Genomic DNA, 22303 nt, shown 5'->3' with positions numbered 1-22303 from the left:
TATCATGCTTTTAATACAAACTTAAAAAAATCTGGAACAATAGAAACTGTACAGATTTGATCAACCTTTGTTTTTTTTGTTTTTAACTAAATCTCTAGACACACCAATGTCCCGTTCCAAAATATTGCACAACATTCTGAATACAAAACTCTGATTGTATTCCTCCTTTGCTAAAGAAAAAAAAAAGAAAAAAAAGACAGCAACTCCCTGGTTCCCCCTCTCAGTAGCCCCCTTCTCAGAAAGAAACCCAAGCAGAGCACACACAGAAACCCTCCGCTCGGAGACATACAGACTTCTGTCCTCTTTCACTCATTCTCTCCCACAAGGCAACTGTTGATTCACTCTTCAGAGAGGGGTGGGAAGGAAAGGAGGGAGGCTGACTGGGGAGAAAGGAATCTTCACCACTTCTTTTTTTTTTAAAGTTTTTTTCCTGAAAAAATATTTTTTTCTCTCCTCTTTTTAAGAAAAAATCTTGAAAAGAAAAAAATTACAGTTTTTTTACGTTAGAAATATACATATATTATATATACCTCTTACATTTTACAAATGTAGCAAATTATTCAATACAAACGGACATCAACAAAAAGAACACAAACCCATAAAAAATAAAAGTTAAAAAAAAATTTCTCTCTTCTCTTCCTAAGAAACCAGGTAAATTAGTGCAGGTTTTTAAAAAATAAAATTGAAGCTGAACATCTACATCCAAGACTAGAAAAGACCCGAAAAGGCCGTTAGTTTCCATTGCTGCCTGATGCTGGAGGAACATTTCTGAAGCACGCTTTTTTCCTTTTAAGATACAAAGAGGTTGGTCCCTCCTCTTTTCCTCCTTCCACTCACACCACTATTTTTAAAGCAGGTATAATACGTGTGGCAGGGCAAAGCGGCATCAAAGCTTCACACGCATAAGCAGGTGGCCATGGGGCATCCCCACCTCTCCCCTCCCTCCCTGTGCCAGAGGAGAGCACACTGTCCCACAGCAGCAGCTCACAGGTGGCTTTGCCAGATGTGGGGACAGTGGGGGCAACTGGATCGGGTCCTGCAATCACAGGCTGAACACCCCTCAGTCCAGCGTGGCAAGTGGGCTGGCACTCAGCAGCACACTCCTGGGGAGAAGGACAGAGTGGCAGTGGTAACATCCCTAAGTGGGGAGTTCAAAAAGAAGAAAAAAGGGAAACCCAACAGCTCAGCTGTTCCTCAAGAACTTGTCCTAGTCTGGAAACCTGCAGTTGAGGCTGCCAGTTTGGGTGAAGCTAGCTGGGCTCCGCTCTCCTCGCCCACCCGCCACGTTGGTCATAGCTCGATGGCAAGCAGCCTGCTCGGGAACCCATGCTGGGTGCGAGGTTGGGACCGTGCCTCCCCCAGTCACCCAGCAAGGGGAAGGGTGCACTGGAAACCCTCCTTAAAGAGCTCCGGGCAGTGGCAGTCTCCCTGGGACAGGCCATTACCTCTGCAAAGGCTCACTGGCAACACAACTACAAGAGGGCTGGAGTGCCTTCATCTCAGCTCGAGGGAAGGGAGTGGGAAAAGCACGAGTTCAAGCCCATCTCCCCTGAAACAGGGATGTCTTGAAAGAGCACATTGGTTCGACAGATACAGGAGAAGTGGGTTTCAGAGGGTGCTCCAGACACATCATTAAAAGAAAACCAAACCTCAAGTTTGGGAGGCAGCAAAAAGCTTATTTTTCTTTTAAACTGAGAACTTCAAAGACTGGAGTCTCATCATCTCCACCTCTCTCCTTTTTGCACGCTTCCATACTCCCACAACAGCCTCCAAGGAGACCTCCTTCCCACCTAGAGAGCCTCCACCCTGCCTGGGCAAGAAGCAGCCCTCCTTTGGCTTCCTGTGAAGGTGGGTTTTGGAGTCTCTGACACAGAAGCGACCTAGCTGAGAAGCCACTATCGCCTGACTGCAGCATATCATCCTGGGGAAAGCTGCAGGGGCGTTCCCAGATCCGGGCCCTGCAGCGGGGAGGCACTGTACATTCACATGCTGGGACGGCCACTCGCCTTCGGAGCGCCCATCCCTGCTCTGCTCTAAGCCTGCCACCGTCTGCGCTGATGTGATCTGGTTGGAATGATGAGTTTACGCTAGGTGCTTCCCTTCTGCACCAGATCAGCCACCTCCTCCCACTCCTCCAGAAGGGCAGGGGAGGGGATTTAGTCATGTGTATACCTGGCTGAAAGCACAAAACCTTATGCTACCACTCAAGAGAGCAGCTTCAACAACATAGCCCTTTCTCTTCCTCAAAAGTAGTGCTGCCTCTCAAAAAAAAAAAAAAAAGGAAAGAGGGAACTCCCTCTCTGAGACAATATGATGAATTCGCAGCAGGGAATGAGAACTCAGACCCAGGAGGCCGCCCCAGATGACCACCAGTGGATGCTGGCCCCTGCTGCTGGGGAGAATGTCCAGGAAGCGGGGGCAAGATCCAAGTGGGGCCGCCTTGCTCAGTGCCACCTCCCCCAGCCGCAGGGACAGGCGGGTGGTGTTTCTACACCACAGGGCTGTCACCCAGACCGACCAGCCGGCCCCAAGAGGGCACAGAAAAGCCCCCTCGCTCACACGCAGAAGGGGATGATAACCAGAGTCACTCAAAGCGCTGTTCTCCCATAGCTGCGGCTGGAAGTGCAGATGAGGAAGGGAGCAGGAAGAAGCCATTTCACAGTAACGCTCTGCCCTCCCTGCTGCGTGCTGGGAGATGGTCAAAGAGAAGAGTTAGTGCTTTTCAGCACACAGAACAGTTGACGCCAGCCTGGGCTGGAGAGCCTGGAGCAACAACTGCACAATGGTCTATGCCCGTGGGCACAGCAGAAGCTCTCCATCTACATGCAGAGCTGTAACAGAAAGCAAGCTCACCCACCCATTTCTGGCTAGCACACAACAACAGTGTGTGTATCTCCACTGACACCGACTCATCCTCTCCCCATCCCTCCTCCAGCGAGGTGGTACAAAGACAACATCCCTACACCCAGGTGGAAGGACCCTGTGTCCAGCGCTGGGAGGGGTGCAGGGAATCAGGAGCATCGTGACCTATGTTTGCACCAGTCCTGGGCTGGGGTGGGGGAAGGGGGAACACAAACCAAAAAAAATCCCAAGACTCATTTAAGGAGTAAAAAAGTGAGTAGGAAAAAAGCACAGGGACTGAGTTAAAAAACAAGTCAGTGCTTCAGGAGCGTTGCCAGCACAGCACAACAACACTGGGCTCTCTCTTTTCCCAAGAAGCTATATTTATAAGATTTGAATATTTTCTGTATATTTCTATTTTTCTTTTCTCTCCCTCTTTTTTGTTTGTTTTGTTCTTGTTCCCCCACCCCCACCCTCCCCCCCCAAATACTCTCCTTCCTTGTGTTCAGTTGGCCAGGACGACAGGCTGGAACGACTGGCTTGGATACTGCATGGCATTCAGGTTGTAGCTGAGTCCTTCCACAAAGGGAGACTTCTCCAAAAAGAGGCTGTTGGTGCTGCCACCGAAGACCTGAGCCATATCAAAGGTACCACCCGTACCGGTGTTGAACTGCGATGTCGGCGGGATGCTGCTGGCCTGGCTCTCACTGGCAACACCATCGAAGAAGAGACTGCTGGCTCCCGGCGACCCGCCACTGTAAACGAACTCCTTGGCGTTGGGGGAGAGCTGCGACTGTGGGGCTTGGCTCCCAGCGCTCCCGACGAAGTTCAGAGAGTGCATAGACAGGGAGAGACCCTTGTGCTTCAGCAGGTTGGTGGTGGGAGACCTGACCATCCTCGGCTGCTGCCCAGCCCCTGCTCCACCGCCCCCTCCTCCGGCTCCTCCGCTCTTCTTCATCTTGGTAGAGCCAAACTTTGTGGCAGCAAAGGTGGCAGTGGTGAAAGTGATGGGCTGGGCAGAGCGAGGGATGAAGGTGGGGCTAGGTGACTGGCCGAAGGAGGGGGATGGAGAGTTGGACAGTGAGTTGTCCTGGCTGCCGATGGGGACAAATACCTGGGCGTCAGGGTTGAAGCTGCTCTTGATTTCTTTGTCCAGCTCCACGGCGCTGCAGCCCTCGCTGTCATCCAGGTAGAGGACCTTAACAGAGCCCTTCTCGCCGATCTGGTAGGAAACCTCAAAAGGATCGATCCAGACACTCAGCTCTTCTGGCACATTGGCACGCACATCCTCCACAGCCAGCCCACTCCGCTTGGCTGCCAGCTCCACCACCGGATCCACTGTCTCCCCTATATGAACACAGCGATAGCCAGATCCCTTCAGAGGCTTCTCCGGGTACCAGTGACCCTCATATTTCTTCTTCAGCAGGCGCTCTAGCTCCTCACCAAACAGGTCTGCCCGCCTCCGAGGAAGCTTGTTGTACAAGTATGAGATGATGAAGTTAAGAGCAACTTTGATCTCCAGATGCATACTCCCTTCACAGCAAGCAAGTCAGGGCAGTGTATTAAAAGAGACAAAATGACACACGCATAGACAAGATTTGGCTCCAAACAGACCTAGGGAAAGAAAGAAAAGGATGGATGAAGATGAGCAAACACAACAACTCTCCACTTGTTGAGATGAACAGCCATGCTTTCTCATTAACAAAAGCAGAATGAGCAGTTTGCACAAACAGTAACAAGCATTGATGCTCTCTAGGAGAGTCACCCCAAATCTACTGGCCCTCAAAACAGAGAGATGCTGGTAGGGAGGAGTCTCCCTGCTCCTCTACAGAAAAAATAAGGGTGTAACTACTACCCGCGCACAGGCATGTACATTATACTCACCTCGCTGCCAAGTACCACTGCTGAAACCCGGCAGGCCAACTGTCTGCTCTGGCAGAGCTATTTCAGCACATCTAACACTCCTCCCTATGTCCTGGCAACTCGTCTGCTTCCAGCACGGCTCACCTGCACCAGCCACTCCAGAACATAAGCGCACCACCTGAACAGCCTCGTGACTCGCTCAGCAGCTTGTGCAGAGACCTGCTTGCGGTCAGAACGGCAGGGCCAGCCTCTCCTCCAGGAGGCCGGGTGGTCGTGCCGGGTGCCATGTCCTGCTGGCACAAGCGCAGGAGGGACGAGAAGGAGCAAGGGAGGGTGCTGAGGCACCAGCTGCCAGCTCGTGTTTACTATCTCCTTGACTGGCAGGCACGTATCTTATTAAGTGTACCCAGTTGAGGCTCTGCCTAGCTACAAGCCTAAAATCCCAGTTTAATTCAGTTGGGGGAGGAGAGGGGGGTAGGAAATATGTGTGGGGTCACAACACACACACGTGCCAACAGCCTGTCCAATACAGTTCACATCGCTTATCCCTGCGCAGAGGGAAGATGAGCTCTGCCAGGATCAGGTACCTACTTAATAAAAACTGAAATTGCTTGCCAAAGACTGAAGTAATCCTCCTTCCTTCCCTCGTTAGGAAGTCTCTGAAATGGAGAGAACCCACAAAAGCACAATGCAAAGCCACAACACTCAACTCTCCCATTATACACAGATTTGCAAACAATGTTCATCTGGGTACAAAAAACCCCAGGTAGGTCAGCACCACGCTCTGTCACCCATCCAAAGAAAATGAATCCCACAGATATTTTAAGAGGAAGCACACTTCCAGTAGCCTCCACGCCTCTCCAGGGGGAAGCAGAATATCCAGTTTTTAATTGACAGCTTAGTCAGAGGCCTCTCTGTCTTCAGCTGCCCTCACCTTGCTCAAACAGACACATTGTGTTCAACAGTCTTCCTAAAATGGGCTTCAGGGATGCTCTCACGCAGCACTCAAGCCAACATTTACAACTTGTGCCAATTATTTGGGGGTGGGGATGGAGTACAAACGTACGGTGTCAGCATTCCCCTGAAAAACTGGGAGGCCCGGCAGCACAACCAGGTATCCACACTGGCCTAGGTCAGGAGGAAGAAAAAACTGACCAGACTTGTTTGCTTTGGCCTGGTTTAGTGGACAAGAAGGATTAAACAAATTTTGAAGAAACCTTCAAGTATTTTGAGGCTTTATTACAAAAAAAGGGGGTGCACATTCTATGCTTTTTCTGTACTAGTCTGAGTTCAGAGAGGCTTGGCTTCAGGATGATGATAACCAGAAGCAGATCCCAAACCTCAAGTCTGCCAACAAGGTGGTCAGTTCTGGAAGAAATCCCCTTTGGGTTTGACTCGGCAACAAAAAAACCACAGAAACAAGGGGATGGAAAAAGAAGTCTTGCCTTTAAAACCTGCTTTAAGGAATTACTGCAGTGTAACAACTTTTGGTAGGTCACCAAGACCTGACCAAGTTCAAATAAGAACAGATGAACACCAAAGAAATAAGCAACCAGAGTTTTTCAGAGAACAGCAAGGAGAAGCCATTTTTAGAAGGCAAGAGTCTTGGCACAAAGACAGAGCCTTTTCCAGAGAAAACGGCACAAAGCAAAACCCTGAAAGAGCACACCTAAATGTTAACAAGAGCTTATACGGCCCATACTACCTCAAGAGGGGATTACATGGGGCCCTTTCGCTCCTTTGGCTTTAAGGCATCTGAGGGAGAGGACAGCTTGGGATCCCAGCAAATTAAGCAGGAAGAGAACGGCCAGTTTGTAAATCTTTTAATCTCATGTGATAAATTCTAATCCAGATCCAAAAATCTATTAAGAAATCAGAAATTACAGACTGGGAAAGAAACAAAGGCCAAAATTTGTTACCACCCTATTTGCAACACAAATGCCTCAATATACTTTGAGGAGCCCACACCCTCATCAACCTTCTGCAGAAGACAGTGAGAAGATACAATTATAAATCATTGCCTCCTTTTTTCTCTTCTTAAAGAAGTACTCCCCCTTCCTAAAAGGGGAATACTCAGTACCTTGACTATGAAAAAGATGAGTTAATTAGCCTAATAATACCAACAGCTGCCAAGGTAGCTGCATGTAGCTGTTACTTGCAGAAGGCACAAAAAGTCAGAGATACCACTGACTCCTCAGGCTGTTGACACAGCAAGATGTGCTCCTGTAGGACCCCCTCAATCTCTTTCTACTGCACCAAAATGTGATAATATCGCAATAAAAGAAGAAGAAGAAAAAAAACAGCTGAAGCAGCATAGCTCCAAGACAAGAAACAACTACGTATCAATTGTAAAAGGTATTTGACAAGGCTTCTATAGAGGCTTGCCCACATTGACAGCATTTCCAAAGTAAAGGCTTACTGTACCATGGGCAGAACACCGAGGTGCCGGCAGGGAACAAAGGGCTGCTCCTCTGCTCTGCGGAGGGAACGTAGGAGCCCCCTCAGACCCCCCGTCTATCAGCACACCGACGTGCTGAAGGAGAGGCCAAACAATCACTTGCATCAGAGGAGAGCAAACACGGGAACGATGCCCTCTCCTCCTCGCTACGCAAACACGGCGGGTGACCTTGCGAGTAACCCTCCACGCTCCTGAGAGAGGTCTGGCCCCCCGGGAACCGGCCGGCTGCCGCCTCACCCTCACCAGCGGCGCTTCCAGTGACTTTAACTGACGGCTGCCACGACGACCTGTGGTCCCACAGCAGGCCACACCCGTCCGGAACAAGGGCCCCCCTTCCAGCCTTCCCCCCACCCACGGGCGGCGGAGGGGCTCCCCCACTCGAGGCGAGAGGCCCTGTGGGGACGCACCCGAGGCAAGCGGCCGGCCGACCCCTCCCCGGGAGAGCGGCCATTTCTGGTGACCCGGCCAGACAGGTGGGCCGCCCTCCCCCTCCCCCCGCGGGGCACCCTGGGAGTTGTAGTCCTCGCCCTCCCCGCCCCGCGACCTACTTCGCCCCCGGCCTACGCCTCCCGTCGCGCCCCGCGGCCGGCCCGGCCCTTTGCTCGGCGGGGCAGGGCACAAAATTTTCCACGGCACATGCGCCCTGGCGGCCCGCCCGCCCCGGCGCTGCCCACGGCGGGGAACACGCCCCGCGGCCCGGCGCTCGGGACCGGCGGGCAGCCGCCCCCTTCTTCCCTTCCCTTCCCCTCCCTCTCGGCAGGGACGGGGAGGCGCGTCCCCACCCCACAGCAGCCTCCCCCCGCCGCACGGCTGCGGGACGGAGCCCAGGTGGCCACAAGCCCCGTGTCCGTCGCACCCCCCCCCCACCTGTCCCCGTCCCCCCGGTGGGGCACGCAGGGTCGCAAACAAGGTCCCCAAAAGAGCCCTTCGACGGAGCGGGGGAAAGGTCCCCCCCAAGGGCGAGCTCCTGGCCCCGCACACCCGGCGGGGCACCACGGCGGCCCCCGAGGCCTAAAGGACCGGGGTGTGGTGGGGAGGGGGTGAGTACCCCCGCCCCTCCCCAACACCCTCCCCCGAGGGAAACCCAGGCCCGGCCTTCCTCCGCAGCCGCATGACCCCTTCCCAGGGGCGGCCGTGCCCGCGAAGGGCACCTCGGACGGGCCCCCCCGCCTTCACGGGAGAGGCAGGGTCCCTCCGCCGGGAGAGGGGCCGCCGGCGGCGCCCAGCCCAGCCCCAGCAGCGCCTTTGTTGTCGCCGGGCTTCTCCCCCCCGGAGCCCGTGGGGGCTGGATCCGCTGTGCGGGAAGGGAGACACCCCGGCGACACCCGCCCTTCCCCCGGCAGCCCAGGGTGCCCGCCGCCGCCCCCGGGCCCAGCCTGCCCTTTTCGGGGCGGCTGCTGGGGCTGAGCCGCACCCCGCCCCCGTTCCCCCATCAGACTGGGGGGGGAAGACACCGAACAAAATGGTGAACTGGGGCACTGCAAAGCGTCACCGACCCAATGACTTTCACACCCCCCGCTCCCTTGAAGCCCCATTAATCCCCCCGGGGACCGGCAGCCGCACAGTCGCTCCACGGAGGAATAAATTATCCCCCCCGGGCGGGGAAGGGGACGATGAGCCCCCTCAGGCCGAGCCCACAAAGGGGATGGGGGCTGGGAGGACCCAGCCCGAGCAGGGGGGAGAGGGAGGGAAGCACCCCCGGCCTCACTTACTTCGTCCTCGGCTCCAGGGCCGGCGGCTGGTGGCGGCTGTCGGCGGGCAGGGGCCGTGGGCGCTGCCGGCGGAGCCCGGGCGGTGCGAGCGGGTCTCTGCCCCGTCCCGTCCCCTCCCTCGCCTTATCCCCGGCGGTGCGGTTCTTCCGCGGGGCGGGCCCGGGGGGCTGCAGCGCGGGCCGGAGGTGGTGCGGGACGCCCGGAGATGGGGGTGCGGATGCCGGTGCCTGTGTCGTCGTGGCCGCCGCCTCTCTTCGCCCCGCCGGCCCGGAGCCGCCCGCGCCCTGGCCCCAAGTGAGCCAACTCACGGCAAACTTTCACCCTTAGCAACCCCGCGCAGGGATCCGCGCTCCCGCCCAGCGTGATGCGGCACTGGAGGGCGGGCCGGGACTACTTCCCCCTCCCCTCGCCGCCCGCTCAGCCGCGCCGCCCGCAGCGCCCCGGGGACGGGGACGGTTTAATTCCCCTTTTCTCCCTCCGCTGCCGGTGCAACAGCCGCGGCCGGGGGCGCTGCCAGCCGCGTGGCACCGGGGACTGCCCCGACTCTGGGCGCCAGGGGAAGGAAGGGGCAGCGGGTTTAGCGGGGATGAGGATTGACCCGAGGATTTCCCCAAGCGGCTTAGCCTGAGGCGGGGGCCGGGGGGGGGGAGCACAGCGAGGTGACCGAATGGGAACCGGCCGGCGTTTTCCTCGCTTCCGCGCAGGACGGGTGCTTGGCAGCAGCCGCCACAGCAGGCCGGGGGGTCCTGGTGCTGTCAGGCCCCGGCTCCGTGGGAGGGCCGGCCCTGGGATGCGGGGGCCCTGGGGAATTCGGTCTCCCGAGGGGACAAGTCCCCTGCACAACCCCAGCAAAGTCTTCACGAACTCCCGTGCTGGAACCCCGAAGCCCTGCTAGCAGCGCGGGCGAGGGAGTTTGGGGGTGAGGCGCCCAGAAGGGTGTGAGGAGAACAGGCAACACCGGCTCCTTCCCTCACGGCAAACCCCTTGGGACCCCCGGCCCTGTGACGCGGGGGGGGGGGGGGGCAGGTACATCTCCTCACGGGACAACGGGACAAGGCCAAGCAGGCCTGCCGCTGTCACCCCAGGGAGGGCAGGAGCAGGCACAACCGCCCCTACGGCCCCGTGCCCCAGCACCCCGAGGCAGGGAGGGCGCCTCACGCCCACCGGCACCGCGCTCGCCGCCCCGCGGCGCAGAACCCGCGGACTACTTTGTCTCCACACGCCTGTGCGCCTCCGCCTTCAGCGGAGGGCCGGGCCAGCCCGGCCCGGCCGCGGCGAGGGACCCGCAAGGTGCGCGAGCGGCGGCCGTGCTAAAAATAACTGCGGCGTGTTAGCAACAGCCTTCCCATTGGCTAGCCGGGCCCGGCGGCGCCTTCGGATTGGTGCGCTGCCTCAGCCAGTGAGCCGAAGGGGGTGTGCGCAGGGGGGCGGTGACGGGCGCGGCGCGGGGGCTGCCGGGAGTTGTAGTCGCCAGGGCGGCGGCGGCCTGACCCCGCTTGGCCGCCCCCGTCCCGCACCGCGGGGTGTTCGAGGGCTCCGGCCGGGCCGGGCCGGGCCGGGCGGGCCTCGCCCGCCGTCGCCGTAGCGGCCGGGAGAGCCGTTATGTAAGCCGGCGCCGTGGCTGGTGCAAGGCGGGGGTTGCGTGCTGCCCTGGGGAAGGACAGCCACGGAGATGACCGTCCCCGGGGCCACCCAGGCGCCCGTCCGGGTCACGGGCAGACGGCAGGCACCTGCACCCCCAAAGGCTGAGCCTCAGCCGCCCACTAGCAAGCTGAAGGCACTCACCTAGCTCCACACGGCTTTTTATTCTGCAAACCTCAACAATGAAGAAAAAACAAGTGCACTTGCTTTGGGGTAGGAGACACCCGGGTGTGGTTACAAAGTCACCTAAAGCAGCCACACAAGGGGAAGTGTTACAGGGGGGGCTGTATTTTTCTCACGTACAATATCACCATACGCATTTAAAGGGCTCTAGCTGCCAGCACACACAGCTCCGCGCTCTGTATTTTAAACCAGACCTACTACTAGTTCTGAGGGAAATGAAGAAAATCCCTACAGGCACCCGCAGGCCATGTATTTTATGGTCCAAGGCCATCACCTTGGACAGACACCGCTTGCAAAGGGCTCTCGCTGCCCACATGTAAGGCAGCTTTTGATCCGAGTAAAGCTCCAAACAAGTGGAAGGGACACCAAGAACGGCATTTCCAGGCTCTCCCAGACACGTGTCAGACATCTTCCTCAGAGCTGATACAAGCAGACCAGGGAGGGAGAGACGGTCTCGGTGACCAAAGTGCTACCGCAATCCCTGTTGCAGCGGGGGTAGCTTGCCTGGCCCATGAAATGTCCCGTTTGTCTTGGTTCTGAAGAATTCCAGAGAACAATCCCATCGTGGAGTCACATTCCATCTTGGAATGGGATCTTCTCAGTAATACAGAGTTACGCTTGAATGTTTAATTTATCAGCCATTTCCAAAAGGGACAAAGACCACAGACGCTTCCCAAGCTGCTCCGTGCCCTCTGGTTAAATACTTCTCCGTAGCAACCGTCTCCTAAGTGCAAAAATACAAAGTTCCTCTCTTGCCCCGTTTCCACAAAGATCCTCAGCATCTTTCTGGGTTTGGTTTGTCCTCTCTCACTCAGGAACCCTTTACCTTAGGTACTGCCTTTGCCACTGACAAGGGCTCCTTCAAAAGGCAGTCAACACCACGCGATAAGGAATTTGTTAATGCTGTCCTTCCTAGCCACAGTACTACAGCAGCCGTCCTTGCTCATTTTCTCACAGATTAAAAAAAAAACAAAAAAAACCCCTCAACAACTTTTGAAGTTGTTTTTTCTTCTGCAGGGGAAGGGGGAGGAAGAGAAGGGGAAGATTTATGAGATCTATTATGAGCAGCCTTATTTTCATCACTCCTAGTTTAAAAGGAATTTAGTTACAAAAGAACGCTTTTTTTTCCTAATACTCCCTTGCTTTGCTGGAAACAAAAATCACGCTGTCAGCCAGAGATCAGGAAATTAAAATGACTGCGCTATTTTTAGCATTGTTAAGAAAAAAAGGCCATTACATTTCTAAAATTCTATTGTTGTTTTAATAAGGTGTTACTATGAGGGTGTTACACATTAGGGCTCTTTAAAATACTTGCGCCTTGACCGTGCTCCTTTAATTATCGCATCGCCCTGGTACACATGCAGGCAGAGGAATTCTGTCACAGTATCCGCTCACGCATTCTCAGCCATTTGGCTATTACGTCAAAGCAAAGCTACCGAATCATGTGTGCGCAGGGAGGGAAGGAATCGCCAGGCCAACGGGACAGAGCTCGTTTTGCTGGGTTATTTAATGCCAAGGAAGGGCAGTCAGGTTATAATCGGGTGTAATTAACACCACCATACCCTGAATCCTCTTGACATTCAAGTCACATGACAACCTCAAGGAAATGAAAAATTCTTTCCTGCTATTGAAACAGGCAAACAACATCTCCAGCTGATGCCCGTAATGAGAAAATAACAGCTCCTGTGCAGATAAGGTTCCAGAAGCAGGATTTTGTCTATGCAGCTCCTGCGGGGAAAGCTCACAGGTCTTTGCCCACCTTTGGGTTTTTTTAAAGAAAGGTAACGCTTCGGGCTCAAGGGCTTTGTCAAGAGAAGGTCTAGATGATTCAAAGGACCAGAGGTGTGTTACGGAGCTATTTGCTGAGCTCGGTTGTAGCTGTGGCTGGTAGTTGATCTGAAGAGTTGTGCAACAGGGAACATCTACATTTCAGAACACGGCAATGCCTTGTTAGTACTGGCAACAAAGAGGCCAATTACTTAATAGGCCAAGAGGTCCCATGTCCCCCCCCACCAGTGTAAATATTTGAAATAGAGGGATTTTTTTTACTTATTACATAACATCCTTTTGATTAAAAAAGAAAAAAAAGCGACAACCCTACCTAGAAAAGTAATGGCAGGAAGACACATTTAGCTCCATGCAATGCAATTACGATTTGCAGGCAGCACCACGGGGGTTCAGCTGCCACAGAGACGCAGCCATCCCTCCCACCCTTCCTTGCAGTTGTCATGCAAGTGCTTCACAGCTGGCAGCCAGGGAGCCCCTGACTCAGGCTGCTTAAGACTCCAAGGTCTGATGAAGCCCTTCCAGAGCTTGGCAGGCACACAGTAGCAGGACATGTCTTGTCTCACTCCCCCCCTGCAGGGAAGCTCGCCCTTTTAGCATGTGCTCTGGTCTCCAGTACTGCCAGGAAATCTCCTTCTACTGGACAAGTACTTTAAAATCTATTTAGGTAAGAAATATTGCACTTTTCTAAGGGCCCTGCTTGGGTTTCATTTGCTGGTGAACAGAAATCATTACCACGCCAGCAAGGCTGTTTTTCTGGGCTACCCAACTGTATCCCTTACCCTTGTCTGAATTAGCAGCTTCAAGGCAATGTCCCGTCCATGCTCTGAAAGTACCAGAAAGGCAGCGGCACTGAACTGATCTGAGCACCAGCAGCATTTGGCATTCTCCCCAGAGCTGTCTGAGCAAACAAGGCAAAGGGGAAAAAGCCTGTCCCTCCCTCTCTCCACCTGCCCAGTGACTCAGAACAACTAGAAATGGCAGCTTAACTCTCATTGCTGCCAGAACGCAGACTGATAGACCCAGCGGTCAGTTTGGGGGCATCTGGAGTGCCAAGAAAGTAAGTATGCTCAGCCGTTTTTGGGGGTGGGGGAAGGGATGGGGACACTCGTATCTCTATAGCAACCCCTGCCTGACTGATCCTGCTAAATGGTCAGGAACATGGGCTACTCTAAAATTAGATCTTCTAGGGGTCCCTGCACCTGGGGCAATAACTCTGAGACAAAAGAAATAATTCAAACTTCATTTTCCTCTACCTTCCCCGAACAACTTTTGTTATCTTAGAAACTTCCCGGAAAGAAAAAAAAAACCAACGTATAAACCTTCTGCATTCCTAATGTGATAACTTGGGTGGCCTGAGAGCAAATGATAAATTCTGGTTGAAGTGATAAAGTTCCAGGTACAAAAAAATCTGCATGTCATGCCCTGCTTTTAAAGAAATACAGAATTTAACACAGCTGATAATGGCTCTGACATGGGCCTCCAAGTCAGGAGCAAGAGGCAGCTGCTTATTCAGGTAGAATTCCTTTGAGAGAGTGTGTTTGCTGGAACCAAAGAACCAGTTTGCTCTGAACATCTTGGCAAATGGCATCCACATTAGTAAAAATTAACCAGAAGCTGTGTAAGGGAACCATGGTGCAGGGAAGAAGACATAGAGATACTCTCAGCACTGCAAAAAGCTTGGAAGAGAAACCTGACATAATTAGTAGATAGGGGGAGGAGAGGGAGGAGCAGCTGAGATAGCTGTAGGACCAGTCATAGCTAAAGCCAGCCGCAGCAGGAAGAAATGACTTTTAAGGGAAGGATGATCACAACTTGTCTGCTTGTTTTCACTCTTATCCAAAACACCTAAGTGGCTGGAGCAGGTAGAAGAGGCATTTAAGCCAGAGAGGAGTTAGAGGAATCAGTACTAACCTCAGGGGAACAACCGAAATCCTGGAAGGGGCACAAAACAGGCTCTGCACCCCAAGACTGCGCAAAGAGAATCCCGTTACTGTAGCGCGCACTCTGCTCAGACTATGAAGACTTTAAGGACTACAGGGCACGCTGAGCTAGGACTCTAATTTAACCATCTCAGGAGCGCACACACTAGTAGGGAACTCAGTTCCACCTCTGCATAAAGGCGCCCGTTCCCAGATCTCTGCTGAGCCAACAGACTGCTTTTAGCCTGTGCTGGTATTTGACAAACAAGCAGCCTCTGGTTTTCAGCATGCATATGGCTAATAGCCTAGAACACAATAGTTGGTTTCCAGTTACAGCAGGGAAGGCTTTAACTTATTCACAAGAACAGGATAGCAAGTCAAATAGCTTAGTAGGTTTTAGAAAGGGATTGGATGTTTGCATGGTGAAACAACATCCACAGCCGTATTAGCCAGGATAAGGGTTACAAGCTCAGCGATCCTCACGCTACGGGACAAAATGATCAGTGGCTGGGATCACAGGCAGACAAAAGCGACAGCCATTCCCTGAAGCTCCTTGCAGCAAGGTCACATGGCCATAAGCAGACACTGTCAGAAACCAGATAACCCATTGTGCAGTTCTAGCTGGGCTAATCCTGCATGTCCCCAGAAAGCTCCAGAGAGGCTAGGCACAGAATGAGCTGGAGAGAAATCCTTGTTATACAAAAAAATAAAAACAAAAGAAGAAGCTTTATTGGTATGCATCCTACAGAAATAGTTACAAGAAAGGACCTTGGATTAATCTGTCAAAGAAAACATGGAACAGCTGCGCTCTCCCTAGGAAGGCACCAGCCATGAGCAGGTTCCTTACAAAACAGGGCAGCATGGAAATATACTGGAGGAAGGGAGGCAGGGCGGAGCTGACATATGGGATTGGCGCTCTGTTCTTCAATACTGATGTATGGGGCGATTTCAAACAATTGAGAAGAGGCCTGGTAAGAACAACCGCAAGGTGTTTCCCCGCACCAAAAATGGCACTTGCTTTTTACTGAGCTGGTCTCCCCCATGTGTAAATACTTGCCCACCAGGATTTTTATAGCAAGCTGGGGCAGCTACTAGCAGAGCTTCTGAAAAGTCAAGAGACAGTAATCCTCATTTGCTCTTTCTGATAGTCAGTTCTGATCAGGTTTCAGTCCCCACTCAGTCTGTTACTTCTCCAACCCCAAGTATACTACTGAATTTGTACTGCTTTAGAAAAAAAATAATCAACCGGTTTTCAATAGTAAAGTCCAGAGATGTTCCAAGACCCTCTTGCCAACCCGACAGGAGGTGTAGCCACGTACAGATAGGATCACCTCTTCTTGAAGCCATACTTTTTCCTTTCATAGAAGAGATCTGTCTTGGAACTGCCCAGGTTGACAATCTTAGGGCAACCATCTCTCTGTAAGAAGAAAAGAGGATGTAAGTTAGGAAATGGGCAAACAGAACATCATCATCACTTACACTGGTCTAAGCAGGTTCTCAGGTCCCATGCTCCTCACCCCATCCTTAAGACGCATTTCGAACATCTGTGCAGACAAATTGCCCTCCAATTCTGGTTACTACCAGTAAGAGAGTGGAACAGAGAAGAGGATGGATACCTTTTTAACATCACTCTAGGATATTCTCTTCCTCAGGGTGAAGATGGAAAACAGCTCGTATAACATCAGCAGCTTAATGAAAAGGATGCTCAGAGCCTCAAGATTGGATTCTTTCTAAATTAGGATACAAAGGATTGATAGGGCCCAGAGGAATAACCTTTCCCCTCCTTAGCCAAAAAGAATCTTGTTGCTTTAGATGTCACCAAGCCATTCTCGTGTTTAGGGACCCCTCTCAGCTGTGACAGCAGAACTGAATCTCAGATTTCCTGCATCCTGGATTGATTACTGCAGAGGCTGTATGGTCATCTTGGGAGAGGACAGCTATTCACAGCAGCTACATGGATAAGTTCTTATACCTGAATTCCAGAGGACGGTGAGAAAAAAGCCACAAAAAAAAGCAAGAAGGGGAGCAGGGGAGACCCACCTTAGAGGTGTGGTTGCAAACACAAATCAGAGATGTACCTCTCGGTGTGCCATTTGTCCTTGGGCCATCTGAGTCCAGCATCTGCATAACTCTTAAGGGCAAAATGTTGTGGCTGGCAACAGCAGCTGTGAGGGTTCCAGCAGGCAGAGGAACACGTGTCCTTGGCTGTTGTGTAAGCCCGAGTGGATTAGATTTAGAAAGCCTCTGGGCAGATGTCAGCCGCTGTAGAAACTGCACCCAAGCTGCCCCACCAATACCTGCTCCTGTGCAGGAGATGCAACCCGGCGGGGAGGGTCTGCATGGTAGAAATAACAGGAGAGGGGGGGAAAAACCATCATCCCTCCCCCATACACCTGCCACAACCCGTATCTAGCTATTGTCTCCTTATTTGATTTTGAACCTCAATAGAAGGACTTTTCCAAGCCTTGCCTCCCACGATCCGGGGAGTCTGTGACAATCTTGACAGTATTATTGCAGAGCTCTGTTCATTCTTCCACCTCCTCCTAAGGAGGCAGCACAAGAGCATGCTCCTGTCCCCAGTAAAAGATTACTTTTTGCAACTCAGAGCTGTCCTGGGTAACATGGCAGAATTTTGGCCCTTACCCACAGAGAGAAGTGAGGTGAAACAATACCTCATTCCTCCCTCCATCAGAACAAACAAACCAAGAGTAACCAGGCCCTTTGCCTCGTGCCCAACAGCGTTCCACCTCCTCCCTCCATTTTAGGGTTTGCTTTCTTGCTTCACTATCTTTTTAATTCTTTCCCTGAGGAAGTGCTGTTACTGAAACCTTGGAGTGTTAGAGCTTCAGGTACCTCTGTCCATCTGCTTTTCTTATTCACTTCAGCACTAGCTACCATAATTGTGACAGGCGGCACACAACTGTTCTCATTCCGGGCATCTGCACCTGTGCCAGCACTTTTCAATCCTGCAAGTCAATCATGTCAAACCTGCTGTTTCAGATCTGCAACTTCACATCTGTAATAATCCCTAACATTTCAGTTTGCTGGTACAGAGCAACTGTCTTCACCCACTGCAGCCTTCACCCAGCTGTCAGAATACCTCAGTTCTGACTTATCATTCTCCTGCTCCTCCAGCTCTATGTTTTCTACAATCCTCCCTTGCAGAGCAGCTGGCTATTTCAGACCTGAACCAGACATCATAAGCTACAGGTGAGCTTAGGTTTTGAAAAAATACCTGTTGGGAATCAATATGAACTGGTAAAAATAAAACCAAGACTATTTTACTCATGACATATCAAGCCAGGTGTCTTGGTTCCAAAGGCAAGCGAACAAAACTACTGTTTCTCACAGCATTTCTAAAGCAGGAGGCAGCACCACCATCACAGCACTTATATCCATACTTAGATACTAAGAAAGATTATGGACCTGTCAGATCTAATGACTAAATTCAGACAAGGACTTGCCCCTGTCCAGAATTTAGCTGCAGGTCTCTAGAGAAAATGTAGGCACTGCAGAGAATTAAACCAGCAACTCACTCAGCTGAGCATGTTCCTCTAAATCAATCTGAACCATTCTCTCAGCATATTCTCCACTGTCATCAGGGTATGCTGGAAATGGCATTTGCAAAGCACCAAAACCGAAACAACCTTTAACAGACACTCTCACAGCTATCAGGTCAGTATTCTGGGGATATTGCAACTGTAAGCGTCATGTTCTTGATTCTCCCTAAGGTCTTTCTACCACTTCATTTGGAGCTCTTCATGTCCTGCACTCGTTGTGTTGGATATTAACAAATACCTTACCAGGGGTGAACAGCTGCCTCCCTTCATATGCGCAGTGGCTATCTTTCAGCACAAGAAGATTAAACAGCACTGACTATAGAAATAAGGGATCATTACACCAAAAAGTGTTGGCAGAAAAAGAGATGTCTACAATATAGGCCATTCCAGAAAAGAAAAAAAAAAAAATTAAATCATATCCCACTGAAATTATACAAGAAACTTTAAACTTGTAAAACACAGACAGCGTGCAGACTGCATTAGTAGTGCAGACACAGGACACTAAGATCTAGCTTTATGTTGGAATACAAAGTAAAACACAGGTGGTGACTCCATAGGCCTTACAGTACTGTACGCACCCTTGGTCAGTGGTTCATAATGGACTTCTAGTGAGGAGCTGCTCCTACCACAGCCTTTGCAGTGTCTGGAATATCTCTGACCCTGATAAAACCTAGGCTGAGAGATCTAGCAAGACAGCAACTTCAAGCTGTAACAAGCAGTGTGGGGAGGAAGTGAACTGTGAGTGTGCAGTGCAAAGTAGTCAGAGATCCTTCGGGATGAAGAGAGTTACGAAACCTCAAAATACGATACTTCAAAATGCTTTGCAAACACAGGGAACTACCAACAGGGGAAGAAAGGTATGAGGTAATGAAAACCAGTGCCAATATTGGTTGCGGAACCCCTGTTCCAACACCAGCTCCAGGCTCCTCAAAGATAAGCATGGCTACTAAATAAAGACATAACCAATTCAACAGGAGACTGTATGATAACATACATCTTTTTCCTGGATGGTACACTCCTTGCAGTAGTAGGCATCAGACACTCCTGGACCTCCGCAGATCACACAGCGCCCTTGGTACGAGCCGTAGTTACACTCATCACATATGCGCACGAGAGTGCAGGGCCGCACATAGGAGTCACAGATCACGCATTTGCCATCACCTGCAAGTACAGCAGAGCCTTTGGTTACAGAACGTCCTTTTCTCCACTCCCACACAGAAGAGAAAAAGCTTCCTAGTCAAGGAACTTGCCTGTACGCTCAAAGACAATACAACTGAACCACAGAAATTCATTTTGCAGGCACAGGGTGAAACTTTGTATTTGCACACAGACTTGAGAAGAATAAGGGCCAGTAGCCTGCAATATTTCAGTTCTTTTTTTTTTTTTTTTAAATAATGCATTCCACAATCAAAGAAGAAACCCAAAGTCACGTTTGTGATAAGCCAACACCAGCTTAGATCATACCATTACTTTTACTCTAGAACTTTTCCTGAATTTTTCACTTGTGAAAAAATGCTGGACTGACAGGACTAGCGTCCTTACCTACACAGAAGCAGCAGTGTAAGCTTCTCCCACAGTGCCACATCAACAAAAGTCTGGAGTTACTATCCTCAAAGAGATGAGATAAGAGATTGTACTCGTGGTCCTTTTAATCCTTCATCTGTGAGAAGGCCAAAGAAAGGGCAAACTGGCATAAACAGCCATTTCACAAAAGTTGCTCTTGCTTTCTCACGAGGAACTGAGTGAAACTCAAGTACTCATATCATACAGGCAAACAGCCATCAGATGCCATTAACAGGCTCTGCTGTGCTGGACCTTATCCAAAACACTGACCTAGGGATGAAAGGCTTCATATCCTATTACCAGTTCCCAAGGCATCTAATCCTGACTCCCACAAACAGTGCATCTAACCTGTTCTTAAATCTCCAGCACAACAGCCCTCAACTACTACCAATGGGAATCCGTTTCACTGCTAAGTGCTCTTGAAAACAATCTTGTTGCTTCAGACTGTGTTTCTCCCCACTTTGGTTACTTTCATACTATTTTTGAGTCGTGAACTAGTCATCTTATTTGTTCTGTTCCCCTACAAGGATCTAATGACAGATCATACTCTTTCTTCCCTTCTACAGTTGAGCACTGGCATTTGATTCTGCGGGTTTTTTTCTGGTCTAACTCTAGATGTTCCCCCCCCCATTTCTTATTCTCCTAGAATAACAGAGAACCTTCTGCTGAAGAGAACCTTCCTCAAGGTGTGAAGAAGTCAGATTCCAAAAATGCATTTTTTTCCCCTTTTTTTCATTTTTGAAATGATCAGGCTGATCATTTTGTATTACAGATTACAAGGAACCAATCAAGAAGTCACTGTAGCTTCAGCTACTGAAAATGCTGGCAGCATATGCTTTAGAACAGCATGCATTTATGTGAAATCTATTTAAGCGTGTAACTTTGTAAGTATTCATTGATTTACACTTGCAATACACAAGTAACTCTTCCCATCTCAAAAGGTAATATCACGTTTGTGGTTAAAGCAAAAATAGAATCCAATCCCCAAATCCAAACTATATGCTCTAGCCACAACACCATGTTCTCAAGCAACTATATGTAGAAGCTATACTTACATTTTTCACAAAGTCTTCCGATTGCTGTAAGAAGAAAAAGAAGAAAAAAAATTATTTGAGGCAGAAGCAGGAGAAAAATATAAGTAACTACAAACTTGAATGTCAAATAATTATCTTCTGCAGTGAGCCGCCTTTTTTTTTTTTAAAAAGTAAACTACAGAAACAGTTTGAGCATAAATACAAACACATTTATCATAAACAATATATATCCTCCTGGAGACATTTACCAAGATCAATGTTTAGATGCACTGTGAATACGTAATGATACCCATTGACAGTAAGAAAACCTACACTCATTATTCCATTTCAAACATAGCCAATGTACCTGACCAAAGGAAATCCTATACATAAGTCTTAGCATAGTTTTTACACTGGTTTTAATGAGACCAAAAAAAAAAAAATCAAGTGTTTATTTGATTTAAGGCAGCTCAAATACCTTCTTCACTTCAGAACAGGAAGGTAGTTAAACGTATCTTAGAAGTCTTGTCACTTGCCTAGGAAACTCACAACAATGATGTTAGTAACTTGGAAAAATGCCATGAATATCAAATTCTAAAGACCAGATGTCCACCTTCACAAAGACTAAATAGTGAGTCAGCTGAAGTTTGAGGGTCAAGGGATTCGTCAGGCTGGAAATGAATTTTCACCATAGATAGACTGTTAGCTGCATTAACTGTTCTAAAAAGCAGTTTCCTATAGACAGCGCAGCTGAATATTTTGTGTTTACAGTTCTTTCAGAAAACTACATGTTAAATTTGCTTTTCCAAGAAGTGAAAAAAATCTGGAAGAGATATCTTGACTTCTAATCTTGTATAAGACTTCTTTAAGACTCAGCAGAGCAGATGCTGACCCGAGTGCCAAGAACAAAGCTCATTATCTGTATACAGGTATAACCTGGAAGACAATTTTATCTTGCAGCCAGACAGATACTCCCAGCGCTGGCTGAAGCCTTCAACTCATTCTCCTGGCTGCACTGGTATGGCCAACGCAACAGGAGTAAAGTACATGAAAATAATCTTTTTCTGGGTACAGCCATCAACTCCATCTGCCTTTCCCCCCAACCTGAGGAATAAGAGGCTGCGGTCACGCACGCGTTAAAGCCATTCCGCTCTACCGAGAGAGGCCCAGGAGCACCTGCACGTCAGGGCGGGCCCCCGGGGGCATCCCGCAGGACAGGGTGACCCGGGAGCCCTCCTTACAGAGCCTCCTCTCCCGCTGCGGGGGAAGAACCCATAAACCGCGGCAGAACATCAAAATAAAAGTTAAATAAAATAGGAAAGGAGGAGCGAGCCGCGCGCCCCTCCCCCCCGCCAGGCCTAACGGCCACGCGCGCGCCTAACGGCCACTAACGGCGCACGCACACACACGCCCACGCGCCTCCCCCTCCCCTCGCAGCGGAGAGAGGGTGAGGGGGGACCCCTCCGGGACTCACCCACGCCCGCCTGCTTGCGGCAGAAGATGAGGTCCGGATGGTGCTTGGCCATGGCGACGCGACACCCGCCTGGCGCTGCCGCCGCCGCCTCGCGCGCTCACCTCCGACCCGCGCTCCACCACCGCCCCGGTCCTGGCTGGGGTGAGCGCAGCGCCTGCCAAAGCACTCGCCCCGAGAGGGAACGCCGGAGCGCGATCGCGCGGAGGGCTGCAGAGACAACTCTCTCCGCGGAGCCGCTCCATCGTTAACCTTCCCCCGCTCAGGGGAGACCCGCGTCGGCCGGTGGCC

General features: G+C 51.1%; 2 protein-coding genes across 6 annotated transcripts; both read right to left on the bottom strand.

The window, feature by feature from the left end:
- On the bottom strand, positions 1-9194 carry TOB2 (transducer of ERBB2, 2). Its single transcript, XM_072868209.1, has 2 exons — positions 8875-9194; positions 1-4455 (listed from the first exon to the last, which is right to left on the bottom strand). Exon 2 carries the CDS (start codon positions 4367-4369, stop codon positions 3347-3349), a length of 1023 nt encoding a protein of 340 aa, XP_072724310.1. The 5' UTR covers positions 4370-4455; positions 8875-9194; the 3' UTR covers positions 1-3346.
- Positions 9195-15112: 5918 nt separating this feature from the next.
- Positions 15113-22265, bottom strand: PHF5A (PHD finger protein 5A). Of its 5 annotated transcripts, none has more exons than XM_072868171.1 (5): positions 22016-22265; positions 20584-20607; positions 18960-19126; positions 16484-16610; positions 15113-15822 (listed from the first exon to the last, which is right to left on the bottom strand). In XM_072868171.1, exons 1-5 carry the CDS (start codon positions 22065-22067, stop codon positions 15806-15808), a joined length of 387 nt encoding a protein of 128 aa, XP_072724272.1. In that variant the 5' UTR covers positions 22068-22265; the 3' UTR covers positions 15113-15805. The 5 variants fall into 5 exon arrangements, with proteins under 5 accessions (XP_072724272.1, XP_072724287.1, XP_072724295.1 ...); XM_072868186.1 differs by lacking the exon at positions 16484-16610 and adding an exon at positions 16022-16135; XM_072868166.1 differs by lacking the exon at positions 15113-15822 and adding an exon at positions 16152-16377.
- Positions 22266-22303: the final 38 nt, after the last annotated feature.

This window comes from Ciconia boyciana, chromosome 1, assembly GCF_034638445.1.
Source record: "Ciconia boyciana chromosome 1, ASM3463844v1, whole genome shotgun sequence".
In the NCBI taxonomy this organism is placed as follows: Eukaryota; Metazoa; Chordata; class Aves; order Ciconiiformes; family Ciconiidae; genus Ciconia; species Ciconia boyciana.
The sequence above is the reverse complement of the archived record's forward strand: the minus strand, read 5'-3'. Positions and strand labels throughout refer to the sequence as shown.

Bases quoted from the DNA above. Each gene is read 5' to 3' on its own strand.
- TOB2 (XM_072868209.1), bottom strand. From the start codon at position 4,369: ATGCATCTGGAGATCAAAGTTGCTCTTAACTTCATCATCTCATACTTG.
- PHF5A (XM_072868166.1), bottom strand. From the start codon at position 22,067: ATGGCCAAGCACCATCCGGACCTCATCTTCTGCCGCAAGCAGGCGGGC. The intron at 16,611-18,959 runs GTATGTTATCAT...CTTACACAACAG, and splicing joins GTACCATCCAGGAAAAAGAT to CCAAGGACACGTGTTCCTCT. The intron at 16,378-16,483 runs GTACATCTCTGA...TCTGGAATTCAG, and splicing joins GACAAATGGCACACCGAGAG to GTATAAGAACTTATCCATGT.